Source organism: Thalia democratica, chromosome 8 (genome assembly GCF_965202585.1).
Source record: "Thalia democratica chromosome 8, ktThaDemo2.hap1.1, whole genome shotgun sequence".
In the NCBI taxonomy this organism is placed as follows: domain Eukaryota; kingdom Metazoa; phylum Chordata; class Thaliacea; order Salpida; family Salpidae; genus Thalia; species Thalia democratica.
Genome location: NC_139172.1, coordinates 12505048 through 12525963, shown reverse-complemented (window position 1 = coordinate 12525963; position 20916 = coordinate 12505048). Strand labels below are relative to the sequence as shown.

Sequence of the window (20916 nt, the reverse complement as noted above, 5' to 3'; positions counted from 1 at the left end):
AATTAAATATATTTAGTATAATTTAAATTAAAACTAAAAATTACCATTTTACTAAAATACTAAATTATATACTTTTACTTTAAAATATATAGTTGTTTTTTATTAAACGAAAGATCTCTTCAAATTGTTTGTATAAGACTGAGACTGATTTTTTTGATGGTTCTAACCATTTTTTATTTTTGTTTATCTAAAATTCAATCATATCCGGTCTATAAATCAAAAGAGGAAGACTACCTTCAACCCATTTTAATTTCTTAAGTTAAAAATAACATATCACCATAAAATTTTACTTTTCATAAAACAAATTTATGGTTTAATTAATCGATTAAAAAGTAATAAACTTTTATTCAAATTACTATTAATATAAATGTGTTTTACCGTACAACTTTCATTTAACTTTAAATAACAAAATAAAACTTCAAGTCTCAGTAAGAACATATGTTTAAAATATTATTTAATCTTTGAACTTTAGTTCAGAAACCTCATCAGATATCTTGACATTTTCTTCTTGGCACACAAATAGTAGTCTTTTCTTTTGATTCTCAGTAGAAAGAGGTTTAAACCTAAACTGCGAGCATCTCGATGTGATTGGTGCGATAATTCTTTGATAAATTATTAAATTTTTTGTTGAAGAAAAAATAAATAAGAGTAAATTTTTCAAATGCATAAACATAACAAAACCTGCTTACGTAATTGCAGATCAAGCAGAATCTTGTCGTTTTTGTGCTCGTTTCCATTGTTCTTCTTAGGGCTTCTTGGGATGATTTAGTCATTGAATCTGCTTCATCAAGTATAACAAGTTTGAAAGGTGGACATTTTTTCCCTCTGTTTAAATTTATTTGTAATATAATATAAAACAGTTAATCATAATTTTACCGAATTTTTTTTTTTAATTGTTTTCTTTGCTTCATGCATTTTTTAGATTCAGTTTTTAGGGTAGTTTAATTTCGACAACTTGAATTTCATTGGTTAAGATTAGTGATGTACCGGACCCACTATCCGGGTCCGGCCGGATATTGCCATTTTTGTTTGATATCCGGATCCGGCCGGATTCTAGTTTGAAAAAAAGTCCGAATCCGGTTCCGGCCGGAATCTAATTTGAAAAAAAAGTCCGGATCTGGGTCCGGCCGGATTCTAATTTGAAAAAAAAGTCCGGGTCCGGCCGGATCCTAACAGAGATCCGGCCGGACCCGGATCTAGTTAGTAAAAAAGAACATACTGAAAAGTATTTTTTCAAAAACAAACCCTGTGTAAATTAATAAGAGTCATTTTCGTCAGTTAAAATTAAACACCTACCGTAATTGGCTCATTTTGTACACGTGACTAATTTACATTTGTTTACATTTAAACTATGAAATAAACATTTCAGAAATGCAACTTTTTACATATGTTGTAAAATTGAAAACTTCGGAATGAATACTTGCAATATTTATTGTTTAAAGTTGAGCTCAGAGAATATTTAGAATTAATACGGTTGAATGTACGAGCCAATAAGAATCATATGACGAAATGTTTCAAACTAGTTACTGATGCAACAAAACATCAGAACATGACAGGCAGTTTATATGTAAGCAATTAGTTAGTTTAGTGTGCAGCTTGAATCAACAAAATATCTTGAACTTTTTTGTGAATGCTTATTGTAAGTAGTGTTTTGTTTTAAAAGTGAATATTTCAACTGGTGTTTAATTGTTTAAATATTTAAGCCAGGTTTATATTTTGATAGTTTATGAAAAACTTTACAGTTTCTTGTTTGCTAAAAGTTTTATTTAATTTTTAGATTATTGTTTTAAGTCATTTGATATAGATTTAAGTAGCTTCGAGTGCTTTAAAGTGTTACCAAAGTAATTAATAATTTTGTATATGCTAGTATTTCTTGTTGTGTTTTATATAAAAGATTCATCACTCAAAACTGTCGTGTCTGATTATAGAAAGTAATCTAGTTAGAGTTTAGTATTTGTTAGATATTAATTAAATAAGGTAGGATTTAATTATGATGGGTAGTACTAATAAGTTAAGTGTACCACAATCAGTCCACAACTTTACTACCAAATTGTCAACCTTTGCTAGCTGTTCTACTGATTATTAGATCAAAGTATTTTTTTCAGTTTTTAAAAACCTCATTCTGACTCAAGCTTGTTTATACTCACTTTGGCTAGTTTTATTGACTTAAACAGTGGCAACCCTGCTAGTTTGAAAATTTTTGGGAATTTTAGAAAATCTTGGACTGCCTCAAGCTAGTTTAGTTTTTTATAAAAACTCAGGCTAGTTTTCTTTTAGATTTTGAATGAGTTTGAGCTGATTCAGTTTTCAATATTTTGTAATTTTCTAGTGTATTTTGTTCAAGAAATTGATTTCAGATTTTTAATTGTAAGTAACAACTAAATTTGTAAACCTTGTTTGTGGCTAGCTGTTCTACTTATTATTAGATTAAAGTTCTTTTTTTGAGTTTTTAAAAACCTCATTCTGACTCAGCCTAGTTTATACTAGTGATGTACTGGACTCACTATCCAGGTCCGGCCGGATATTGCTATTTTTGTCTAATATCCGGATCCGGCCGGATTCTAATTTGAAAAAAAAGTCCGTATCCGGTTCCGGCCGGATTCTAGTTTGAAAAAAAAGTCCGGATCCGGTTCCGGCCGGATTCTAATTTGAAAAAAAAGTCCGGATCCGGTTCCGGCCGGATTCTGATTTGAAAAAAAAGTCCGGATCCGGGTCCGGCCGGACCCGAAATTGTGGGTCCGGTACATCACTACTTATAACAGCTTTTTCAGCTATTTTTTAAAACATCATTCTTTTGCAATACCAGTTGCAATAAAAAAATAACTCATTCATCATCATCACAATTTTATACATAGAGAATACTTTAATTTATAACAAATCAATTTTGAAATAAGTTATTCTAACTATCTTTGTCATAAATTCATATACTAGTTTTAACTATTCTAAATATAAATTTAATCGTTTGTTAACAAAAGATCCTAGTGAAACAAGTTCATTGGAATATATAATAATAAGAAATTATACAATATCCTTCTTTTATTACAATGACATATGTTTCTGTGTGTTAAACGAGTCAACACACTTTAACTGAGCTTTGTAAAAATATAAATACTGTAAGGAAAGAATAGAAGCTAAAGTAGATATACATGTCCATTAATGTCTTAAAGTTGAAGTCCATTGAAATAAAAAGAATTGCTATATATTTTTATAGGTTAATAATAGATAACATACTTAATGTTAAATCTGACTGTTATAAAACTATATAATATTTGAAATTATTAAATCCAAATTAAATAAATTAAAGTAAAAATACGAAATAAGATAACAAATCATAATATAAACTACTTGCATAAATTTGATGGAAGTACTAATTCTAAATATTTACTGGTTACTAATCATAGAAAATAAATGTATCTAATAATTTCGTCACAATATATATGAACATTAGGACTAGCTAGATAATTTATACTACAAAATTAGAAAGTTTATTCCTTATGTTTGGAAAAAGTAGTAAAGCGCTTTAATTTAAAAAAGTAATATGTAATCTATTGTAAATAAAAAGTAAAACAAAAAACATTAATTATTTAAATACTATACTTGATGGAGGGTGGTATACTTAATTTCGACCACCCCCGACATATAAAAAAGCTATCCCAATAATGACTGAGAAATGCTTAAGCTCATTGTCATCAAGTGCAGAAATATTCAACAAAATAAAAGTTCCTAAATAAAAATGTATTAAAGAAAAGTGGTTTTAAATATGACCTAACATATATAAAAATAAACAACAATAATGATATTATTAACGATAATAATTATAGTAATAACAATAAAAATAGTAATAACAATAAAATGGTTTTCGTCATTGGATGATAAGGGCAATAAGCATTTTGTCAGTTTTGATATAGTTAAATTCTATCCTTCTATCACTCAGGAACACTTTTTAAACTTCTTAAACTAAGCTTCTATGTATTCAAAATTCGCCGATTCGGATAAAGAAATTATTTTACATGCTTGCGATTCCTTACTTTTTTGAGACAACAATGTTTATATAAAGTAAAATAACGACACTTTTTTCGATGTACTTATGGAAAGTTTCCATGGTACAGAGATTTGCGACCTTGTCCGATTATATATATTCAGTAAACTGGGAAATGTTTTCAGTAACTATGGTTTATATAGAGACGATGGGTTAGGTGTCATAGACATGGTTGCCACTGATCAAGCTGAGAAAAATTTCCTGACTTTTCCTGACTTTTTCCTGACATTTTACCAAAATTTTCCTGACTTTTCTAAATCAGTTTTACATATATAAATTGTTTTATTAGTTTAATAAAACACTACCCAAACTATTTAATATAAAATCCTTAAATTAAAAATCATTTAAAAAAGAATATACTTAAGTGACTGTAAAAAAAAAGACATAAATAAGTATACTTTATATTTGTTGTATAAAATATTTCCTTTTATCATTTAGTATAAAATTTGTAACAAATAAATATACTTCTATTTACTTTAAAAACTTAAGTTACTCTACAAAAAATACAAACAATAAGTAAACTTTATCTTGGCATATACCTCTCTTATAACTTAATTTATGAATTTTGACAACTTTTAAAAAATTGTAAAGAGGTAAAGTATACACATTAACTTGTTACATAAAATACTAAACTAACTGCTTAGTTATAAAGAACTCAATTATTTAAACAAAAAACACTTTGATTCTAAAATTATGCTAGATAAACTTTTGTGTATATATCACAGTTTCACTATGGAAGTGTCCTTGCTACAGATCATCAATACTAAAAAGCTTACAAAATCTGGTTGTTCAAGTAGGGTGCTTGTTCAATATGTTAATAGAAAATTTTTGCAGTCTTATAAAGGATATTTTACTAATTTATACCAGGTTAAGGCATTGGAAATAAAATTAAATATTTTTGTAAATTTCTAAGAAAATTTTGGAATTTTTTCTGATTTTAAAGGACTTTTAGTTAATTTTTACCATTTGAAGGCTTTGGAAAACAATTTAAATTTAAACTGACAAAATTTGACTTTTTTTTAAATCTTATCAAATTTCCTGACTTTTCCTGACATTTTTTCAAAACCCCCCATTTTTTCCTGACTTTTCCTGACTTTTCTCAATTTTTTAAATTTTTCCTGACTTTTCCTGATTTCCTGACTTTTCCTGACCGAGTGGCAACCCTGCATAGATCTAGCAAAACCTGTCGTATACGACAGAAAAAGGAAACAAGTGTTCAAGGTAATGTCAGATATAGGTTTCAAAATTCCGTTAGAACTGGGTAATCAATTGACAGATTTTTTAGATGTCACCTTAAACCTATCTGATGGTACATTTCGCCCTTACCGAAAACCAAATTGTTTAATTAATTTTATTAACTTAAATTCCGACCACCCCCACATATAAAAAAGCTATCCCAATGACTCAGAAACGCTTGAGCTCATGGTCATTCAGTGCAGAAATATTTAACGAAAAAAAGTACCGTATAAAAATGTATTAAAAAAGTGGTTTTAAATGTGACTTAACATATGTAAAAATAAGCAATAATATCAATAATAACAATAATAATGATATTATTAACGATAATAACTATAATAATTATAGTAATAACAATAATAGTAGTAATAACAATATTAATAAGAGTAAAAATAATTGTAAAAGTAATAGTAACAATGATAATAATAATAATAGTAACAATGATAATAATAATAATAGTAACAATGATAATAATAACAATGATAATAATAATAATAGGAACAATGATAATAATAACAATAGTAACAATGATAATAGTAACAATGATAATAATAATAATAATAATAATAGTAACAATGATAATAGTAACAATGATAATAATAATAATAGTAACAATGATAATAGTAACAATGATAATAATAATAATAGTAACAATGATAATAATAATAGTAACAATGATAATAGTAACAATGATAATAATAATAATAACAATGATAATAGTAACAATGATAATAGTAACAATGATAATAGTAACAATGATAATAGTAACAATGATAATAGTAACAATGATAATAGTAACAATGATAATAGTAACAATGATAATAATAATAATAATAATAATAATAATAATAATAATAATAAAAATAACAGTAATAATAATAACAATAACAATAAAAACAAAACAACAACAACAACAATAATAATAATAATAACATAACCAATAATAGTAACTATCATAATAATAATTACTGTGGTAACCATAATATTATCAATATCGATAATATTAATAACAATAAAGTAATTAAGCCTGGCTTCAAAACCCAAGAACAATGTAAGTAAAAATTGTAATTGTCGTAAGTCGTATAAACTAAACTTCCCGTTACATGGTAACTGTTTAATTAAAAATATCGTGTTTAAGGTGCGTGTTAAATGTAATCTTAGTGATGATAATAATAAAAATAATAATATTACAGTAACCTCTTGCTTATTTACGCACATTGTGTCCACAGAAAAAGTGCGTAAAGATTTAAGAGATCGTAAAGATACGAAAGTTTCAAATATACTTAGTATAATGGCTGTTTTTTGATATTGCTTTTAGTTAAAAGCAGACTGGGGACTTTATAATTTTTAACAATTGTTTACTTTATCTATAAATATGAAAACAAAAGATAAAACTATACAAATATCAAAAAAATATTCAATTTATATAAAATAATATATGTAAATAATATGTAAATAATAATACTTGTAGAAAAATTTTACTTATTTTAACAATAAGCAGATCTTATCTTTATCTTTATTTATATGTGACATACTTGATACTTTACATTCATATTCTATTCTATTTAGAAAATTCAATTTGTAATTAAGCACTTGTTTACATTTAAAAAACGGTGTGTTGTCTATATTTAAATTTGTTTCTATAGCCTTTTACAAAAATATGCTTTTGGTGCTCTGTAATAGATTTCTTTTTTTGAACAAAAATATATAAAATATATTAAAAATTTTTAATAAAAATTATTTATGTTATTTCAACTTTTTTTCTAATTTAATCTCTTATTGTTAACAAAATTTCTGATATACTGAAGTATAACTAAATGTTTATCAATTAGTCAAGGAACATAAGTTTACTAAGTCTAAAGATATAGAGAGGTGAGTTAGCATTAAAAAACATGTTTTAAATAAAAAATATACAATAAACCTAATTTGTGCAATTATAATAAAAAATAAAATTTTTACTTTTTGAATTTTTTAGAACTCTAAAATGCGTAACTAAACGAGAGTGCGTAACGTCACGAGTGCATAAAGATGCGAGAGGTTACTGTATTGAACTCTAAAATTTACCTTTTAACTTAATTCATCAAAATGTTGATAAATTCATTATATTTAGTTGAAAAACCTTTTAGACGGCTCATAAAAAACTTTGTATTTCCATAGAGAAAACAATAATCTAGGAACTCTGAGTTTTATTTCGACTTTTGTACCTAAAACTAGTTTCGATTAAACTACATAAAACAATGTAAGATCAACAAATACTTTTTAAAAACAAAAAAATATACAAAAAGCAGTCGAAGGAAGAGATTAATTAGGACAATATCGCTCCTCATTTTATGACCAATCTTTATTTAGTGCAATATTATTTTTAAATTTACGTGATATTGTCTTGAACTATTTTATTTTTCTTCGAAGAGCATATAAATTAGCAACCACGTCAACGCTACGCAGGTAAAAATTCCTCACCATAGAGCGAAAGTCTTGAACGTTGAAGACATTACTATTATTTATATTTCATGAACGAAACTATACACGAAGAAGTAAGCATCCTCCATTTTAAGCGATTCAATACGTCATAATAATATTTATAATTATAATATGTACTTCTCTGTACACCAAAAATCAATCAGCTTAACTATACTTCACTTTAAATAAATCAAAAATGTAAAAATGTCTTAACGGCTCAACTTTAACTGAGTGATGTAAAAAACCAGGAACACTTATAGTTTTTTTTTTTTTTGGGTTCGACTTATACACCACAGCTTCTTTTTATCAACATTTCTAAATTATATTAAAAACACATAAATATTTATTCTTTTTAGTTATAAAAATTAAGTTTGCATAATATAAATTTCATTTACTTCACTTATATACTAAACTATTATATTAAAAGTGATGATATTCTATTATGCTGAAATTATAGAAAAACTTAGTAGCTTTATTTTCTATTAGCTTAATAACTAGTTATGTTAAATGAGATAAAACTTTACATTAAAGGTAACTTCTATCATCTATTAAAAATGTCTAAACAAATTATAAAATGAAAAATAAAAACTCACTCTGTTCCTCTATTATTAACAGTAAGCTGGGAAAACTTTTTCACCTTTTCCCTAACAACATTTATACCCCTTTCATCAGAAGCATTCAGTTCAAGAACTCTATCTAAGATAATTGAACATTCGTATTTATCCAAAAAGTTTTACAATTTTTGTAAAAGTTCACGACTAAAACACGGAAACATACTTTAACTTATTTTAATTTTTTGTAAATAATTTTAAAACATTAATTTTTTGTTTAAATCTTGTTCTTCATTAATAAAAAAGTTAATTTATGATCTATTTATTACCTCAACAGTCACAGTATTATTAATCTTAGACTTTTGGAATGGATAATTAATAATATTTTTAACAATGTAATGTACAAAAGTACGCATACTATTCTAACCTTTAAACATTTCAGAGCCATAAAGTTGATGCGCTAACGCCAATATAGTTGAAGTTTTACCAGTACCAGGTGGACCATAAAACAACAAATTTTGAAGCTGTTTTAAATAATTAAAGTATTTGAGTACTCAATCACTTATAATAAAAATCATTATTAAAATTGGCTGATTAAAAGTAAAGGAAACTTATTTAAAACATTTTTAATTTTTTAGGAAGCTTTATTTGATCTAATTTTCAAAAACACAGTTTTGCAAAAATAAATGAGAATATTAAATGCTTTTTAGAATAAGTTAGTTGTACAGGGTTGCCACAGATCATGCTGAGAAAAATTTCCTGACTATTCTGATTTTTTACTAAAGTTTTCCTGACTTTTCTAAAGCAAACTCTTAATTTAAACTTATTCTAAAATACATAATCTAACACTTAAAACTATATAAAGCTTTTAACCTAACTATAATACAGGTTAAGACAACAGTTTTTTTGCTGAACTCAATCATCAAACTGCCATTACATATTTAAACCATCTGTGTATGATTGATGTATTTGAAATAAAAAGCTCTATCAGCAAAATACTTGTATTATTACCTTATAAACAAAGATTGTATGAAAAAAGACACAATTTTTTAGTATTTTCTAACATAAATGTATCTAAATAAACGAAACGACATATAAGGAACTTTTATATTTAAAATCTTCAATTAATAACAATTAAAACTTTAAAACAATAACGAACTTTTATAATTAAAGCCTTAAAAGAATAAAGAACTTAATCAAACACTTTTTTTTAATACATGTACTATTTTTTTTTTCTCCATTTCTTTCTTAGCACTTCAACCTCTTCATCTATTGAAGATATGGTTTCGTTCATCTGGTCTGCATCACACTTTATTTACTAGGCAGTTAAAACCATTTGCCTAATTTTATTTAAATCGTTCTCCACTGCTGCGCCTACACTTGTTGAAGAGAATCTTTTATCTAGTCACAATTTGTGGACTTCATTTCTTTCCTTTTTGCACTCATTTATTTTTACCACCAAGTTTGCTAGCTCAATTATTTACTTAAACAAAAAACACTTTGATTCTAAAATTATGCTAGATAAACTTTTGTGCATATATCACAGTTTCACTATGGAAGTTTACTTGCTACAGATCATCAATACTAAAAAGCTTACAAAAACTGTTTATTCAAGTAGGGTTGTTGTTCAATATGTAAATAGAAAACTTTTGCAGTTTTATAAAGGATATTCTATTAATTTAAACCAGATGAAGGCATTGGTATTATATAATATTGTAAATTTATAGGAAAATTTCGCAATTTTAGTCTGACTTTAAAGAAATTTTAATTAATTTTTTTACCATTTGAAGGCGTTGGAATATAAGGAATTTTATAGATTTAAACTGACAAAATCTGACTTTTTTTTAAATTTCATCAAATTTCATGACTTTTTTTTCAAAAATCCCAATTTTTTCCTGACTTTTCCTGACCTTGTGGCAACCCTGTCTATCACTGTTACCCTAACCCTCGGTCCATAGCTTTTTTTTATCAACTTTTTTTTTTTAATTATAATTTTTATTCGTTATTTTTATATTTTTACTATCACTGTTACCCCTAACCCTTACCCTCGGTCAGTAACTTTTTTTTTTCTGTATTTTTTTACTCCCGTGCAAAAATGTAAATTGTTCAAAATTGACCCTTGGTGAAAAATCGTCTTTGTGCAATTTTGTTCCCTTGTGCAATTTTGTTCCTTTGTGCAATTTTGTGCCCTCGTGCAATCTTGTTCTTGTGTAATTTAGTCCCCTCGTGCAATTTTATCTTAGTGCAATTCAGACCCGTTGGCCTCAATATAACTGTTTTTGAAAAACACAAAGTAAAAATAATACCAGCCCTATTACTAAAAAAGTGTTTGCATATTGTTATTAATAAATACTAGACTCAAGTGTCATAACAAGTATACCTGCTCTGTAGGCCAGAGCACCTCCTACATAAGAATGACGTCAGGGCAAATGTTGCGAAGAGTTGCTGTTTTTAGCGCCATTTTTTATAACTTGCATAAATAAATACTGTGTTAAAACTAAAACATTGAGAATAACTTGAAATTTCTTGAAGTGTGTTTGAATGAGCTTTATAATTTAGAACCAATGCTAATCGATAAAGAATAATTAAAGTTAAACACAAGTAGCCCCAAATGGAAAGTTAGCATCATACCAACTTACATCAATTTTGAAATCATATCAACTTAAATTTATTTTAAACTTTAAACTGCTTACTTTTTAATAACCTTATATTTTTTACGTGCAATTCATATCAATTTCAATATTTTTAAACATTTTTACATTTCATTTCACTTTTGACAAATAATTGAGTATAATTAGAATAGCTACCACATCTTTAAGTCCGAATCTTATTTCAAAATTAGGATCCTGCCAGATCTTATTCTAAATCTTATTATAGAATTAATGATAGGTGAAAAAAAAGTAAAAAGTGAAATATCTTATAAATTAGGAAATTTTTTAAAGTTTTTACCCGTGCAAAAGTGACTCTTTGTGCAAAAATTTATTTGTGCAAAAGTGACTCTTGGTGCGAAAATGACCCTTTGTGCAAAAGTGTTTTGTATGTTTTTGACTCCTACTCAAAACCATTGGTCCACCCTAAAAACACCCCATATTTTCAATAATTATGACTTTAAATAAAAACATTTAAAAAAGCATTTATTTTTGTTTTCAAATAACTTTTGGCATAGTCCAAACCAAAAAGTAACATATCAGAAAAAAAGGTAAAAAGAAAACACATTCTTAAGTATTTTTAGGTTTCTTTGATAGGTTGATGTAAGCTTTAATTTTAACATAAAATTAAGAGCTATTTGAGTAATTTTTGAACAGAAAACTAACAACATTGGTCACACCTAAACTTACATAACTTCTAAAGCACTTGATACAAAAAACAAAGAAAACTAGTTCTGTTCAACAATGCATAACTCATAACGTAATTTAGTAGTCACCAAAAAACTTAAATTCAAATTTACCAGCCCACTGTGCATTATATTCTTATTTTTAGATATATACAATCTAAAAATTCATGATTTTTCTAAAATAAATTTGTGTTATGTTTGCATTTAGAATATTAAGATAATGTTTAAGATTTTTTTTAAATTTACTCAGTTTAAAATCTTAATGTGTACTTATATGGGTGTGTAACTCAAGTATTTACCTTATCTATCAAGCTACTGTAATTAAAACTATATGTATTTATTTTTCAACCAGTCAACATAACTAACATTGTCATCCTGTAGAGACTTTTTTAATACAGATACAACTTCATCTTGATGAGAAACATCATCTACTTTTCTGGGACGACTAAAAATAAATAGATTAGTTTGCATGTATTAAATTATTATCTTAAATTATTAAATAGAATTAGATCTATTAGATTATTAGGTGTATTGATATGTAAATTTATTATGGATAGAGTAACTACTAAGACATGTATAGGTCATTTTTACTTTTTTTTGTTGGTAAATTAATATGTTCTTTAAAAGTTAAATTGTTTTATTATCATTTTTTTAAGAAACTTTGATATTAATCTGTACTAATATGTTTCTTAAGTCTTGAATATTTATTATCCTTATATTCTTATTTCACTTAGAGTAGGTTCAAAATTTAAGGCCATAGGTGTTATCCGACAATTTTGAGATATAACTAGTTTTGTAAAAGAAAATCTGATACAATCATACTAAATTTAAAAATTTTATAGATTATTTACTTGGAATTTTGAAATCTATTTCCTCTATCAATTCTAGACACATGCACTTGAAATTTCATGAAATGTTCTTGGGAATACTATAATTGGCAAGAGGTTTTTAGAAATCTTAAAACTACCCGGAGTTTTAAAAACACTCAACTGACCTCAAGTTTAGAAAAAAAATTTTGATTATCCTGAGTTATCCTAAAGTATACTATTGTAAGATACTGTTAATAATACTCTTCAACTTAATTTTAACCACAACTATTTATATTACTGTACTTTTATCATTAGAGTTACTAAAATTACTTTAGTAGAATAGAGTTTAATAATTACAGCTTTCATGTCAAGGTGACTGTTTTGGAAAATTTTCTCAAGGTTTTCAAAATTTCTTCAAGGTTTTGTAGAATTGCTTCCAGGTTTTTGAAGTAAATGGTTTTTTGACCATTATCAGTGGATATTAATCTTAAAATAAAAAAAAGTGTATTTTGATTTATTTAAACTACAGTAACCTGGCAACTAGAGGTAAACACAGCGCAAAAGTGCTTAAACTACAAACTGTACATACCAAGGAAATGTTGGTGTTTATAATCATGTTAAAAGCTACTAAAGTTTACATAAAGCTTTTAAAGCAAAATCAAATAATCAAATATAAAAAAATAAAATCGTTTACAATAAAAACAAATTTGTTGAAAATATTTTAGAAGTCTTCAGTGTGTAATTTACGTATTTATATAAAAGTATTTATTTATGTATGTATATTTACATGTAAGCAAAAAAAAATCTTATTTATCTTATATGTCGTCGTACTAGGGTTGCCAAATGTTTTTGAAAATTTTCTCCAGGTTCTAAAAGTTTCCGCCAGGTTTTTAAAAGTACACATTTTTAGGTCTTTTTTTAGTTTCAAGTTAAGTTTAATGTAAACAACTATGTTAAATAGTACAAAAACATTAAAAAGATACTGTAAAGGTACTTTAAATGTGTTTTTTAATAATACAAATGTTTGATGATAACAAAAAATTTTACTACATGATAAATCTTTTGTTGCAAATCAAAATATTCTACTAATGTAAAAATTGTCTAAAATTCATAATTTTTTTTCAGAATTTCTCAAATTCCAGGTTTTTTAGCCTAAATTGTTAAATTCCAGGTTTTTTGGCAACCCTGCTGTACCTTTATAACAGGGTGTTCCAAATTTTTTTTCAAAAAGTCCCCTTAAAAAAATTAAAAATGCTCCATAAAGATTTCTTAAACTACCATTCAAATCGCCTTAAACCTTTTTATTGCTCTTCATCATTAACTCCAGAATACCTAGTGTGATTTCGAAATTATGGTCTTGTGGCCCCCTGTGGTCCCTCTACTGATAATGGCCCCCTAAATTTCTGTTACAGCCAAAGGGGTCATTTGGCTCAGTTTAAAAAACCCTGCTTTAAATTTACATAGTACATATAACTAAGTACTAATTTTAAATAAATAAAATTTGTTTTAAAATTGATCATATTTTATTTACTTGTGCAATTAATTTTTTATTAAATTGTATGACCATTAAATAAAGCTAAGAAGAATTACTTTAGATTAGGTTGAGCTAATGGATGTTTGTACAAATAGACAATGTTTAGAAGCTACAAATATTTTTGATAATATTTACACAAAGTCTGTCATTTTAGTAAGACATCTGCATTCAGCAGAAACACAGCTAGCTACTGGTAACAAATCTGGAAAGCTACAACTATATTTTAAAAACTTTTGATTCTGCTTAAAGAAATGTCTGCTTAACCCAAACGACAAACTACACTAATAAACATGTTTTCAAAAGCATCTAGTACAGTGTATTTTGTTTTATAACACAATACTTTTGTATTAACAAAAGAGTTGATCATAACAATTCGATCATCAGACCACAAGCCCTTGGTAGACTGAGACTGGTTTTGCCTAATTAGGACTAATAATAAATTAAATACAATCTGCAGACTAAAGTCATTTTTGCACGAGTGACAATTTAGCACGGGTTTTGTTTCCTACCCAGAGACGGGTCAAATTTGCACGTAGACAATTTTGCACGAGAAAACTCTTTTACACAAAAGAATTTATATAATATTTTAAAAAAATCAGAATTAAAAAATTTAATAAGTAAATAATAGATAATACGAAAAAAACTATACAGCATTTCAAAAAATAAAAATCTGAATTAGAAAATTTATTAACTAAATAATAAAAAAATAAAAAATAATAATAATAAGTAAAAAATTTTAAATAAAAAATAAAAAATTAATTAAAAATATAAAAATAAATAAATGTTAAGTAAAAAATAACAAATCAACTAATAAAAAAAAAACTTTAACTAAAAAGAAAATAGAAAATAAAAAATCAATTAAAAATAAAAATTAAATAAATATTACGTAAAAAATAACAAATCAACTAATAATAAAAAATTAACTAAAAAGAAAATAATATATATAATCTTTTTAAGTTAAAAAAAATATTTTCAAGTAAAAAATAAAAATTAAATGTTAAACAGAATAAAATAAATAATAAAAAAAGTCAGAATTTCAAAAATCAAATAACTTAATAATAAATAAATTTTTTAAATATCAAAAAATCAAAAAGATTTATAAAAATTCATAAATTAAATAATAAATATGTTTAAAAATTCCAAAACAAAAGTTTATAATATTAATAAAAATAATCAAAATAAATGAAATAAATAATTAAATAAACTTAAAAGAAATAATGATAATTAAAAATGTCACAATGAACAAATTAAATAACAAACAAAAATCAATCCAAAAAAGTTTATATAAATAAAAATAAAAACTATATAATAAAATTATATTCTAACCTTTATTATAAAATAATTACCAAAAAGAGTTTTGTTTATACTAATAATTTTTTTTTGTTAAAATAGAAATTAACTAATTGTAGCACTAACTGTTGTATTATTATGTGTGTTTTATTTTAGTCAAAAGCTTGTATCTCATTTTTCTTCTAAAACAGTAAGAAGAAAATTGCTTCTGACAGTGCTTTTGCGTAAGTCTGGGTTGGATAAAGAGAAAAAACAGAGCAGGAGAAACTTAAAAATAATTAGAGTAAAACGCGTGCAAATAGCAATGCAACTAAGATAAAGTTTAGACAAATGGAAATAATGATATATAAATTGTGTTTAATACTATTATATATAACAAAAAAACAGTTTTTTGTGGAAGTACACAGCCATAACAGAACTTTCTCTACAATGCACAATAAAAATTTCATCAAACGAATTTTCTCCTTTCTAAATTTATTTAATTGTCTCACTGTTTTGCATGCTTGTTTTTTTTTGTGCAAAAGTACTTTTGTGCAATTTTGTCCCCTTGTGCAATTTTGTACGCTTGTGCAATTTTGTACGCTCGTGCAATTTTAACACCTACCCATGTAAATATTGTTTATTTATTTTTATTTTTAATCTTGTTTTATTTCATATTAAAGTTTAGTATAACTTTAATTTAATTTAAGTTACATCAATACATGTTTATTCTTTATAAGGAATATTTTTATTAAAATAAAATTCTAGTGTTATTTTTATAAAAAAATTTTTAAAACTATATTAGTTTTTAAACACAATAATTTAGTTTCAATTAAAAAAAAGCTAAATAAATCAAAAAAATTAAATAAAATTAATATAAACTTAAATAAATTAAAATTAATTACACTAATACATGCTTGTTTTATTATTTTTATAATATATAAAAGTTTTAATATATTTTTTATTGAGCTATTTTAAGTTAGTACTTATTGTGCAAAATTGACCCTCCGTGCAAAACTGTCTGTTGTGCAAAATTAGCCTTCCGTGCAAAATTGTAACTTGTGCAAAATTGAGCTTCCGTGCAATTTAGTCTTTGTGAAATTTTGTCCCCTTGTGCAATTTTGTGCCTGCGTGCAAACTAGTCTTTGTGCAAAAGTATTGTTGTGCAATTTTGTACACTTGTGCAATTTTGTCTTGGCGCAATTTAAACCCATTCCCCTAACAATAACTAATTAAATTAATTTTTTAGTTTTTAAACTCTACTTTTTTTAATGATATTACTCTATAATATATAAAAATTCTATTATACAAAAAAAATTTTGATACACAATAACAAAATTTTCAATCATTAAGCAAAAATAGTAATATCTTAACAATTTTCCAAAAAAAAAGAACTTTTTCTAATTTGAAATCAGAAATTTGTAAAAATTTAGGGAAGTGGGAACTCTGACTATTGTCTGGTTGAAAGCAATCTAAAAAAATTTAGAACAAAAAGTTAAAAATCAATACTTTACAGTACATATTTTAAATATAAAACTCAAAATTGCATTTCATGCTTTGATTTAAAAACTGAAAATTATAAAATTGAAAATCATACAAGGAAGGAAAATTAATAGTTTTTAAGTTATTGATTTATAAATTTAAAACTTTGAAAAAGGTTGACACCAAAAGTACAAACAATAATGAAAAACAAATTCTAAAATAATTAAAGAGTTAATTTTTTTTTCAAACTACACCAATTAAATTGTATAGATATAAGCATTCTTACAATAAAAAAAATTATAATTTAAAATAGACTTTACAAAAATCAAAGATACACTTTAAAAAAATGTTCAATTTTAAAAAACCACCCTACACTTATCATTTATTCAAATACTTAAACAATTCTAAAATAACAACACCAAATTTTTGACATTTCTATCCAACTAGTACAGTTTGCAGGAAGAAATAACAACTACTATAATAACTGTTACTAGAACTACTTTTCAAAAAAATATCAATATATCTCAGTAATTATAATATAAACAAAAGTGTAGTAACAATTACAAATAAAACAAACAATTGAACTGTACTTATATTACATTACACCAACAATGTTTAAGAACTTCAATAAAGCATACCTAATTATTTTTAATGATTCAACAAAAAGTCATTTGGACATGGATTATTTATAAAGGAAATGGATTTTACTACAAGCTAACATAAAACAATTAATAAATAATAACTAAAATACTTCTAATAAATTTAGACAAAATAATACAACCTTTCTATCAATAATGTTTTTTTATCTTAAAACTAATCATTTCCAACAAATAGCTTTTACTATAATAGTTTTTGTAACTATTGTAGCTTTGAAAAAAACTAATTTTATATCATTTAATTTTAGTGCTTAATTTAAAAAAAAAGGTTATATTTTACTACTTTCTGGGTTGACAAAGGTTTTTTGTAAATTTCTTTCAGGTTTTCTGAATTTCTGAATTTTAAGAAAGTTTTATGTCCATTTTTGTAATAAAATTAAGGGCATAGGGGGGTAAACACCCCTTTTTTGGTTTTTGATCTGATTTTATATAGTTTTTACTAAGCTACAAGATGCTTTTTACAGATTTAAAAAATTCAAAATATTTTTTGAGATATAGCCGGTCAAAGTCGGAGCCAACAATAGGTTCCTTATAGGATGCTCAAACTAAAACAGCAAAATATACTATTTTACTAAAAATCGATCTTCTCTTACGTTTTCTGATATAACTACCTCAAACTTTTAGGAAATGTTCCTTGCAGTATTTAGAAAATTCTGTCTGAAGGAATTTAAAAAAAAAATAAAAAATAAAATCTTATATAAAAAATAAACAAAAAACAACTGTTTTTTTTTTTTTTGTTATTAACTTTTTATTTTTATTTTTTTTTAATTATGTTTCGACAGAATTTTCTAAATACTGCAAATTAAAAATTTAAATTAAAAAATTAAAAATTTTGTAATACTAATTTAAAAGTCCTAAAATAAAATTTTTAACTGAAAACAAATAAAAATGAAGCATATAACTTTTTGTAAGCTTGTAAAAACTTTGAAAATTAAGTTTGACAACATTCTTTACTTAATTATTTATTTGTACCAGAAATTATTCAAACTTTTTTGATTTTTAAAACCTGAAAAAGTTTGTTAAACATACTATTTTTCAACCCATGGTTTATTCTCTTTTTTAGATGCACTTTCTTTTTTTTCTTCAAAGTTTTTAACACCTCCAGGTTTGAAAAAATTAGATATCATTTTTGCTAAAAATACACCTGCAAAAATTTTAATAAAGTTTATTGTAAGCTAAATCCTTAAATATTCTTTTAACATTTTTTATAATTTTTAGACTTTTAAGGGCACATATTCTATTTATTAAACTCATCTTTTTTAGAGGAACTTTTTGACATTATATTCAAATTTTTATATAAGCGGGGCTACGCCCTGCTAATATTTACATTTATTATCAAAGTTGCTACAGTACTAAAATACATTTACTTTGGGAACAGGTCAAAATTGCATTATGACAAAATTGCACGAGATGACGAAATTTCACAATAAAAATTTTTCACCAAGGGTCTATTTTAAACGAAAATACTTTTGCTGACAGACAAAATTGCACGAGGGGACTAAATTTCACGAAGACAAATTTGAACGAAAGGACAAAATTTCAAGAAGTCATTTTTGCACAAAGGGGTAATTTTGCTCGACAGTAAAAAAAAAACAGAATAATGCTATAAATAAAAACAAAATAATAAATAAATAACTAACTAAACAAAAAAATGTAAATGAGCGAGGGTAAGAGTTAAAGGTAACAGTTATAGTAAAATTAAAAGAAAAATAATATACAAGTATTTTTATCAAAAAAAACAAGTAAACTAATAAGAAATAATTAATAAATAAGAAAATAAGCTACCGACTGAGGTTAAGGGTTATCGGTTGAAGTAAAAATAAATTATAAAAAAAAAATTGTTATAATCAATGAGAGAAAAAAAAAAGATAATTTTCGACCGAAAGTAAGCATTAGGGGTAACAGTGATAGTAAAATTAAAAAAAAAGTCAATTAAAAAAAACAATTACTTAAATAAATAGAAGTATTTAGTTTAAATGATAAAATTTTATTTCTAACACTTTTAGTAAAATATTAAAGAATCAATTGTTTGTTTTAGTTTATATCTAACACAGTACCTTTATTTTAACTTTTGTATTCTTAAAAAAAAGATGCTTGCTCATTGGAACAATTGAAAGTTTAATAATTTTTTATAGTCTAGTAAAGAGTTTATTTAATAGTTTAAAAATATCTTTAATATATTTGCTAAAACGTTACCTTTATTTAACAATGTACTTTTATAATCGTTGATAATCTTAAAATATTTGTTTCTAAAAACTGTAAACTTTTTTAAAATATAATATAAAGTAAACATTGTTAACAAATCAAAATAATAAAATTTAAATACGATAATAAAAATATGGAAGAAATTAAGATAAGTACAATTACAAATATCATCATAATTGTAAACTTAACTGTCTTATAAAACAATTAAATAAACCTATTCGTATTAGCTTATATCTTAAAAGTTAACATTCTTTAGTTTAAGTTATTTAACATGATGCAAGTAAAACACTTTAAAATCGTTTTTATCTTTTTATAAAGTACGAAAAAAAAAGAACATTCGTTTCTATCAAGATAGCAAAAAATAGTGTTCATTGTATGACGAATATTAAAAAACAAAAAAACAAAGTAAGTCAAAATATTTGTTACTCAAATTTTCATAAAATATTCTATTAATTTGTCATACATCATAGTTTAACGTCTTATTAACGACAAACAAAAATCAACATTAAAACTTAATTTAAGCATTTAAATTAAAATTAAGTTCAAAACTCTTAATCGGTATAACATACTTTTGCTGTTTGTTACATGACATAACTGTTTAATTAGCTAGGTTCTGCTTTTCAACTTTAAAGGTTTACTTTTTGAAATTTACTTTTGTTTAAATTATCCTAGCTACGTAAGTTACAAAAAAAACCAACATAATATAGTTATAACTGCTTACATTTAGAATACTACAAAGAACTGTTCAAAATATTGTTATAATGTATATCCAAACGATTTAGTAAATTCTATATAGGTTGAAAAAGTTTCTATTAATTAAATTTTGAATTTAATGACACTGTTAACTTTATAATATATAGTTTATTAAACAATAAAAAATACGCTCAAATTATTTTGTCCTAGAACCTTATTTACGAAAAAACCTTTCGGTTTTCTTGTCACACACCACGGATACCTTTTTACGTCTTGTCCAGGACAATACGTTTAAAAAAAAACTTTACAGCTTTAATAAAAAAAAACTTATTATTAACGACTATTCCTTTGTGTAATTGTTTTTATTCAACCCCCTAGTTCTTACCCTCGATCGGTAACTTATTTTATATTTTTCTTATCAACTTTTTTTATAACTTTTCTTTACTATTACCCTCGGTTGGTACCTTTTTTTCTTTTTAGTTAATCAATTTTCATTTATTCTTTTACTTGTTTTTCTTAATAATATTTATGAACTATTCTTTATTTTTACTATCACTGTTACCTCTAACCCTTACCCTCGTCAGTAACAATTTTTTGATTTTAATTAAGTTATATATTAGTTTTTTTTTTTGTTTTTTTAACTCTCGT

General features: G+C 24.8%; 1 protein-coding gene across 1 annotated transcript in view; it reads right to left on the bottom strand.

Annotated features, from left to right (window-relative positions):
- The window catches only part of LOC145843440 (replication factor C subunit 4-like), a 37097-nt gene extending 18554 nt beyond the window's left edge, over positions 1-18543 (bottom strand). The window contains exons 1-6 of the mRNA XM_082950923.1: positions 18400-18543; positions 11987-12065; positions 8714-8810; positions 8329-8431; positions 682-825; positions 482-602 (exon numbers count right to left, since the gene is read on the bottom strand). Of these exons, the coding sequence (XP_082807049.1) occupies positions 482-602; positions 682-825; positions 8329-8431; positions 8714-8810; positions 11987-12065; positions 18400-18497 (642 nt within the window). The 5' untranslated portion in view covers positions 18498-18543. The remainder of the gene's footprint in view (positions 1-481; positions 603-681; positions 826-8328; positions 8432-8713; positions 8811-11986; positions 12066-18399) is intronic.
- Between the last annotated feature and the right edge of the window lie 2373 nt (positions 18544-20916).